This window comes from Phalacrocorax aristotelis, chromosome 7 (assembly GCF_949628215.1).
Source record: "Phalacrocorax aristotelis chromosome 7, bGulAri2.1, whole genome shotgun sequence".
NCBI lineage: Eukaryota > Metazoa > Chordata > Aves > Suliformes > Phalacrocoracidae > Phalacrocorax > Phalacrocorax aristotelis.
The window spans coordinates 29,640,555-29,648,891 of NC_134282.1; the positions used below are offsets into that span (position 1 = coordinate 29,640,555).

General features: G+C 53.9%; 1 protein-coding gene across 3 annotated transcripts in view; it reads left to right on the forward strand.

Annotated features, from left to right (window-relative positions):
* IGF2BP2 (insulin like growth factor 2 mRNA binding protein 2) overlaps positions 1 to 7,057 on the forward strand; it is a 26,358-nt gene extending 19,301 nt beyond the window's left edge. Inside the window, exons 8-17 of one of the 3 annotated variants that reach the window (XM_075099559.1) lie at positions 125 to 247; positions 517 to 652; positions 853 to 981; positions 1,900 to 1,923; positions 3,423 to 3,491; positions 3,650 to 3,766; positions 4,051 to 4,125; positions 4,261 to 4,392; positions 4,697 to 4,810; positions 5,443 to 7,057. In XM_075099559.1, coding sequence (XP_074955660.1) covers positions 125 to 247; positions 517 to 652; positions 853 to 981; positions 1,900 to 1,923; positions 3,423 to 3,491; positions 3,650 to 3,766; positions 4,051 to 4,125; positions 4,261 to 4,392; positions 4,697 to 4,810; positions 5,443 to 5,538 — 1,015 coding nt within the window. In that variant the 3' untranslated portion in view covers positions 5,539 to 7,057. The remainder of the gene's footprint in view (positions 1 to 124; positions 248 to 516; positions 653 to 852; positions 982 to 1,899; positions 1,924 to 3,422; positions 3,492 to 3,649; positions 3,767 to 4,050; positions 4,126 to 4,260; positions 4,393 to 4,696; positions 4,811 to 5,442) is intronic. The other 2 variants (XM_075099560.1, XM_075099561.1) reach the window with 2 other exon arrangements.
* The last annotated feature ends 1,280 nt before the right edge of the window (positions 7,058 to 8,337 follow it).

Sequence of the window (8,337 nt, forward strand, 5' to 3'; positions counted from 1 at the left end):
CATTTCTCAGAAACTAAGTAGATGCAGAGGTGGTTATCCTTTTACCACATCACTACTGGCCCTTGCTGGAAATCGATTTCCTGGCCAGAAGGACCTTTAGATTTTATTTTTTAATCCATTTCAGAGCAGAAGAGATTCCCTTGAAAATCCTAGCACACAACAGTTTGGTGGGGAGGTTGATTGGCAAGGAGGGCCGCAACCTCAAGAAGATCGAGCAGGACACTGGCACGAAGATCACCATCTCCCCGTAAGTCCTGGTGAACACCAAGCCATGCCCCTCTGTCCAACACAGTACAGGCAGTGCTGGAGCCAGAAGATGGAGCAGTTGTGTCCTCCCACGGACATTCCCCATCCCGGTTGGGTGTTCTCCATCCCAGGTGGATGGTAGCATTGGGCAGGGAGAGGGTGCATGGTCCCACACTGTCATTTGGGGGAACCCTCATCTTTGAGTTTTCCTTTTTTCTTTTTGACCTAGAAAAAACTGTAACCAAATCTTGGGTTTTGTCTGTGGGCTAGTTTGCAGGATTTAACCATTTATAACCCTGAGCGAACCATCACAGTGAAGGGCAGCACAGAGGCGTGCTCCAATGCTGAAGTGGAGATCATGAAGAAGTTGCGAGAGGCCTACGAGAACGACGTGGTGGCTGTCAATGTAAGCTCCCAGCCCTCCTGCCTGAGATGCCCCTGCTTCAGAGCCACCGCTGAGGTGGCCAGAAGAAAATTGGGGGCGTTGTCGGTCTGTTACAGCAAGGGTTGGCCCTCATCCATCATGTCCACATATGAACATGTGTTGAGAACCCCAAAACCCCCACTCTGCCTTTTACACATTTCTCCATGTCTTTGCTGTCCCAGCAACAAGCCAACCTGATCCCTGGACTGAACCTCAGTGCTTTGGGCATCTTTTCAACGGGATTGTCCATGCATCCATCCACCCCTGGGGCCCGAGGGGCTGCGGCGGCTGCCCCATACCACCCGTTTGCAGTAAGTGCAAGAGGTTTTGGGGTGCATGGGACATGTTCTTGGGGGAAAGAGTGGTCTGTAGGCTCTCCTGCTGTATTTCTTGGGTTTGGGCAGACACTGTAGCTATAGGAGCCATCTCATGGGGAGCCTTGAACAAGAGCTCTGACTCTTGGCCATTTGGGGAGCATACTCATCAGAGCAGTGAAGTGGAGAAGACAGTGAATGAACATGGATTGTCCCTTCTTGGATTTATATCCCTGGGAAGATCAGCTGCATCCACACGTTGCATTGAGCTTGGTCTCACATGTGTTTAAGGACTTGCTGTGTCCCAAGGGTGCTGCTCTCTGAAGGTGCCTGTGCCGATGCTGGCATGGAAGAACCATGTAGGTGGTCTTCAGTCCTGACCCCAAACCCACCACTGGGTTGTGATGGTGTGGACTCGGTTGTGCCTTGCAGGTCCAGTCCTGGTGGCCACACGAACACGCTGGCATTACCGCAGGGCGTGCGGAGCATGGCATGAAAGGGGATGAGCAGTGGCCCCTGTGCAGCCATCAGCCTTGATCCCTGCCCTAGCACCCAAAAGGTGACGCTTTCTGGGAGTTGAGCTTCACCTGATTTTGTAGGCAAGGGTTTTCCTTTGTCTTGGGGTGCTGTGGCTGCTGAGGCCTGGGGCAAAGCAAGCCTGCAAAGTGGTTTCAAAACCACTGAGGTTGCACGCAGGCAAGGACAATTCAGCATTGGGAAGACACATTAGCCAAAGTGCTGATGGGGAAGGTCCATCCCCAGCCCACTAGCACTTGCTGAGCACCCTTAGGATGGCCAGGCTCTGCGGTCTGTCTGTTAGTCTCTCTAAATACATCTGCTGAGATGTTTTGGATGCACGGCAACTGGCGTGCAGGTTAATTTACTTGTGCTGTTTTCTTTTCCTGGCGACGCCAGCAGCAGAGCAGTCGGAGGAGAACGGTGAGTGCCGGGCTGGTGGTGCGGAGGGGTGGATGAGTGAGATGTGTTTGATGGCCCTGGAGGGCACCAAGAGGGTCTGTCTGTCTGCGCACTGCCAGCCCGTGGAGGGGAGGATGCTCTGCCTGCGTCAGCCGCCTGAGCAAGCGCAACCTTCGGGAAACATCTGCTTGAGCGTTTGTTGGTGTGATGGAGAGGAGCTGGGCAAGTCTCCTGAAGAGCAGCATTTGGTGTGGGCTCCTTCAGCCCAAAGCTTTGCGTGGCCTTTTACAAGCCACCCTGGCGAGTCCAAGAGGAGTGGTTGCCTCTGCCGTCATTTTTTATAGTAAAACAAGGGGGAGGCAAAAAAAAAGAACCCAAAAAAAAAGTAACTGGCGCTTGGCTCCATGGTGGCTCCTTCTCCCCGAGTACTTTGTGTTTCACACCTCAGAGTGGTCATTTCTGACCATGTCCTCAGCAGGTCCTGGAGCCAGGGGCTATAGCTTAAACCAGAGACCTGGCAAGGATGGAGGAGAGGGAAGGAGTCTCATGGCGAAAAGGGGGAGCTGGGAACATGTGGTGCCCTCCCTGGCTGTGAGGGACCAGCTGGGCAGGAGAGGACACATTGGTGTAGGAGACATGGAGCAGCTATGGCCAGAAGCAGAGGTGGGTGTGGGGAACATGAGCTCAGTGCAAGGAGGAGCAAAAAACCTCAGTGCAGCAGGTTTAGAGGGCTGAGAGTTAAGAGTGGTGTCTGCTGTGTGCAGGGGAGCTGGGTGTTTTCCTCCACCCAAGTAACCATGGTTTGCAGGTTGCATCTGGTTGCACTCACCCAAACCCAGAGCAGGAGAGTTGTGTCTGCTGCCAGGAGAAATACCTGATGTATTTGAGACATGGAGAAATTGAAGAGGGATTGGGTTGGGGTGAGCTGTATGGGATTGGTGTTCTGGCACGCACCCCTTGCTTTTGGCCGTGGAGAGATCTGCATTTTCCCCGTCTCCATCCTGGCTCTTGGGGGAACAGCTTCCTCAGTCTGCTTTTTCTTCTCTTGGAACTGGAGAAGGGAAATGGTGATGGAAATTGAAGCCAAACCAGATACCTTCCTCAGTTCTCGCCAAACCCCCACCTTCTCTGCAGGGGTCAGAGGTTACAGCATGGTTTTGTCATTCCAGGGTTGCGGCTGCTCCCAAAGACCATAGGGGCTGGTTTTCCCCTATGAACAGTGGCAGGACACAGCTGAAAAAATAGCAGTGGGGAGGGACTGGGGGTAACTGGAAGCCTCCATCCACCTCCCAGCCCCATTGCACTGTGCTGCAGGCACAGGATCTGGGATGCAGCTCACCCTGCTGCACCCTCGGGTGCACCTGCATTCTCTGGGAGGGGTTTCAGGGGCTGAAGCATTGTCCCTGTGTCCCTGCCAGGCTCACGGTGGTGACACACTGCTCCGTGTCAGGCTGGGGGCGGCTGGGAAGGGGCTGGCACGTTGGGGATGTCACTGACCCTCATTCTCTCTCCTGCCGTAGAGCTCCTCGGCGTACCTCTCGGGTCTGTATGGAGCCCCCCCAGCCAGCGCTTTCCCCCATCAGCACCCCGTAAGTGCCTTGGCACCTCCCTCTTGGCGGTCTTCACTTGGGCACCTTGGGAGAGTGGGCACGAGGCTGGGGTGAGCAGCCGCTGCCCTGGGATGCTGGCAACCACCCCTCCGGTCCGGCTGGTCCTCTGACCATCTCACTTTTCCATGGCCTTGCAGCTGCCGGAGCAGGAGGTTGTGAACTTGTTCATCCCAACGCAGGCGGTGGGGGCCATCATTGGGAAGAAGGGGCAGCACATCAAGCAGCTGGCGCGGTTTGCAGGTGCCTCCATCAAGGTGAGCAGGGTGCTGCAGGGCTGATCCTGGGGCTTCATGCCTTGGTTTCTCCTTCCTCCTGCTGAAGGCAGCAAACAGGAACCCTTGGGGAATGGTTTTGCTCCCCAAATGAGTAGAAACACAGTCCTGCAACATCCAGTTTTTGCCCCTGCTTGCGTGGGAGGGGGTGTCCTTTCTTGGGAGGGGATGCTTGCTTAGGTGGATGCCCCTGCATTGGGGGACATCCCACACAGGGAAGGTCTTGCCAAAGCAGGGCCGCACTCATGCTCCTTCTCCCTCTGCAGATCGCCCCGGCAGAAGGCCCTGATGCCAGTGAGCGGATGGTCATCATCACGGGGCCACCCGAGGCACAGTTCAAGGTGCGCTGGTGCTTTACTCAGTACCGTGGTTTTGATGCTGCTGGTCATCGGCGCATCATGGGCCTCAGGAAGGGAGGGCACAGCAGGCACGGCCAGGACTGCTGCCCTCTGGTTTAATTTATGTCTCCTCCCCAGGCCCAGGGGCGAATATTTGGGAAGCTGAAAGAAGAAAACTTCTTTAACCCAAAAGAAGAAGTGAAGCTTGAAGCCCACATCAAGGTGCCTTCCTTCGCTGCCGGCCGTGTGATAGGCAAAGGTGGCAAGACGGTAGGTGGGGGTTGCAGGGATGCTCCCCCCTGCCCCAGGGCTGCAGAGCTGGGCATCACCCATCACCCCTGCCCACCCTGGGGGGCAAAGCCCAGGTGCTGTAAGGTCACAGCAATGTCTTGAGTCCAGCCCCACGTCCTGGTGGTGGCTCTTGTTGGGTGGTGACCGTCCCAAGGTGGGGGACAAGGTGTGACCCTCGGCAGCCTGGTGGTGTGTGGTGGCTTGGAGCTGGGGTAACATGGGTGGCGGAGGATTTTGGCTCTTTCACAGCACAACCCACCTGGGGCTCTGTCGTTTGCTCCAGGTGAACGAGCTGCAAAACTTAACTAGTGCAGAAGTCATTGTGCCACGAGACCAAACCCCGGATGAGAACGAGGAGGTCATTGTTAAAATCATTGGGCATTTCTTTGCCAGTCAGGTACGGTGTGGCTGTGGCTTCTCTGATATTCCCAGCCAGTTTCATCCACCACGGAAAGCCGTGGGGCTGGCTGGCAGCCCCAAGCACGGCACGGCCTGAGCATCCTGCCACTCTGGTTTAGATGGTTTCCATGCACTCAGGATGCACCAAAGGTGTTTTGTCAGCTCTGCCCAGCTGTGCTAGCAATGAAATTAAAGACTGGGTGAATTTAGCTAAAACACATGTCTTAGACACCATGCCGTAGTGGCATCCAGGTTGTGAATCAGCTCCTCCCTGGCATCAGTGCTGGCAGGGAGCTCCCACAGGCACCTGCATCCCACCTGGGTGCATGTACCACAACGTTGTCTGCTTGCAGGGGATGGCAGCACCCCAAAATTCAGGCTCTGGGGGCATGATAGAGGAAGCACAAGTTAAAACTCTGGAGTGCTCCACTTGCAACTGTGCAGGAGCAGAGTGGCTCCTTCTTTAGCATATCCTTAATTGCAGCTGTGCCCAAACCACATGCTTGTCTGGTAATTAAAAGCTCAGCAGGTGATGAGTGGCAAGATGATCAGTTGTGGCTGGAGGGGGAGACAATCACTCAGGCTGCTTGCGGTGCCTGCCCTGATGCCTGGCTCTTGCTTCCCCCCAAGACTGCACAGCGCAAGATCAGGGAGATCGTACAGCAGGTGAAGCATCAGGAGCAGAAACACGCTCAGGGAGCCCCGGCCTCACAGCACAGCAAGTGAGGCTCCCGCTGTGCCGGCCAGCACCACCCGATGAATGTAACGCTGCCGCTGCCGCCGCCGGGCCCCCCAGCAGATCAGGGGAGCAAACCAAAGACCCCCCCCCCCGAGCCTCCGCCGTGGCCGGGGTGCTGCGAGGATGTGCAGCAGAGGGGTACAGGGAGGACTCTCCATGCCACAGCCTCCTCCTTACTCCATTGCCTCCTGACGCTATCCCTTTAGTTGGACTAACATAGGCAGAGATTTTTTTTTTTCTTTTTTAATTTCCTAAAAGCCACCCATTTCATCCAGGCACGGCCGGAGGAGCTTGCCCAGAATGGGGGGGCTGCAGCATACAGTGCGGTGCTCATCAATTTTAGAATTAATATTTTGATAACGAAACTAATGCTGGTTTTTAAGTTTTGTAAGAATTTTTTTTTTAATTCTTTTTTAATTTCAGAGGGGTTGGTGGGGAGGGGGAGGTTTGTTTTTAGCAAAAGCAGGCTTTTCTAGAGTTTTAAGGAAAGGAGCTAGTCCATTGGTTCTCTAATGCACGGTAGAGCAGATGTAGGATTGCCAGCAGGGGGAATAAAGGTATATTAAGTAAGTATTAAAAAGTGACTTCTTAAGGGCTTTGAGAAGAGCAGTGCCTGTATGAGCCAACAGAAGGGATACCGTCTCCTAAAAGAGGAGTCTCTTTCATACATCCTTTCCTCTTCGCTTCACAGAGTCCGAAACTGGGGTTTGCATCTGTCCTATCCCCCCCTCTCCAGCTGTCTGTCTGTCCCCCCTCTCTTTCCATCACTGTTCAACACAGCCATACTTGGTGCTAAAAACCCCAGAAAACAATGGGCAGTGGCGTCTTTGGGAAAAAAGCCCTGTTGCAGGGAGAGGAGGGGAAAAGGAGAGGGGGGAACCCCAGATTTACAAGAAGTTTTAAGCCCAGGGCTAGAAAAACAACTAGCAAAATTTTTTTAAAATTAAAAAAAAGAACAAAACCAACCCTACACAACACACGCATACACACACAAAACTACCTCAGGTTTTCGTACCTCAGCACCTTGCGCTTGTGTTTCCCTTTTAGAGACTTTTGTATGCCTTGTAAAACTGATAGTTGGAGCATTTTTTTATTTTTTTAATAAAAAAACAAGTTGGAAAATGATCTCGACCAAGTCAGCTGCGAGGCGGGAGAAGGAAACCATCCCGTGTCCCAGAGCTCTTCCGTAGTTTCCTTCTGCTAGCTGAGAGCCAGTGGCCATTCCTTCAGAGAAAGCTTGAGAAATGTTTAAAAAGAAACAAAAAAAAAAAAAAATCACCCAAGCAATGAACGAAAGCAGTGAAAGCCGACGGGCAAGAGGAGCAGGACAGGAGCAGCGTGCTGCCGGCAGGTCCCGTGCTGCCAGCTGAGCGTGCCAGGGTGAGGTGCCGGTGCCAGCGCCAGCCCCATGGGCTGCAACACCACATTTTCCTCTACTTCAAAGTGTTCTGTGAAAAAACACACCCAACAGCAACAACAACAAAAAAATATATCCAGCTAACAAGAGCCTGAGCTTGCTATCTGTTGCTTTCTTTTGAGTGCCTTGCGTTGGTCACAGCCAAGCTGAGGTTGGGCAGGGGGTTCCCTGCTTCTGGCACTGGGCAGCCAGAGCTACGCGCTCCTGGGGGAAAAGGGGTGACTGGGGGTGTATTTTGGGGGAGGGCAATGTTTGCAGGCATTGCTAGGCATAGCTGTACCCAATCAGTTGCGAAGGTGTTGCCATCATGCAGCCATGTCTCCCTGCACTAAACCAGGGACCGGTGCTTGTCCGCGGTTAGTTAGCAAAGCTGAAACGATGCTGTGGCACTGCTGTGGTTATTAATGGCGCACTAATTACACTCATGTAGCTGGAAAGCTCAGGTGCCCCTATGCACCTCCACAGCTGTGTCTCCAGCTAGCCAAAAGCTTGGTCTCTCCAGCAGCAGGTAGATGGCTGGCTCTGGGATGGGTGGAAGTGCAACACTGACTGTGGAAAGGACCAAATGGGACTGGGTTGTCCCTTGCATGAAATTGTGGCATGGCATGGGGTGCTGATAAGCAGAGCCATGCTCGTTCCCGCCAACCCCATCAGGTGCCAGGGACAGAGTGCCACCGGGGAGGTGGCCCCTGGGGAGGGCAGGCTCTGGTGCTACCTGTGTAATGCCTCAAAGCACCAAACCACATCGCTTGTCATGTCCATGTTTTGGAACGGTACAGGGAGGAAAGAAGTCCCTTCCCCACCTACAGTACAAGCCATCACAAAAAAGAGCATCAGTTTTCGTGTTTGCTGTCCCACCACCATCCCCAGCCCCAGGCAGTGAGGAATGACTCCGCTGCTAGCAGGACTGGCGCAGCCCTGGGAAAACCTGTGCTCACCATCACTGCAAAGATGGATCTGACCCAGACTGGCTGGCTGAGCCCCGCCACGTCCTTCCTGTGAGTAAGGACCATGTCACAGGGCAGATGGCATCAGAAATGTGCAGAGCTGAATGACGAGCATCCCCCCAGCCCAGGGGAGCAGCCAGGGGACACAGCATTACTCACCGAGTACACACATTCTCCCATCAGCACAGTAAAGCACAAGCTTATCATCTCCAAAAAGCCCTTTACTAAAGAGGAGCAAGAAACAGACCCTGCACCCAACTGTTCATCCGAAGCACAAAAGTTAACAGCCTATTTCTCTCCATAGGGCGTTCTCAGAGCACATTGTAGGGGCATAAGGACCCAAGCCACAGCCGAAGGGCCAGAGCCCACGAGATGACCTTGCAGACAGAGGGGATATTGACTGGTATGTGCACAATTTCCCC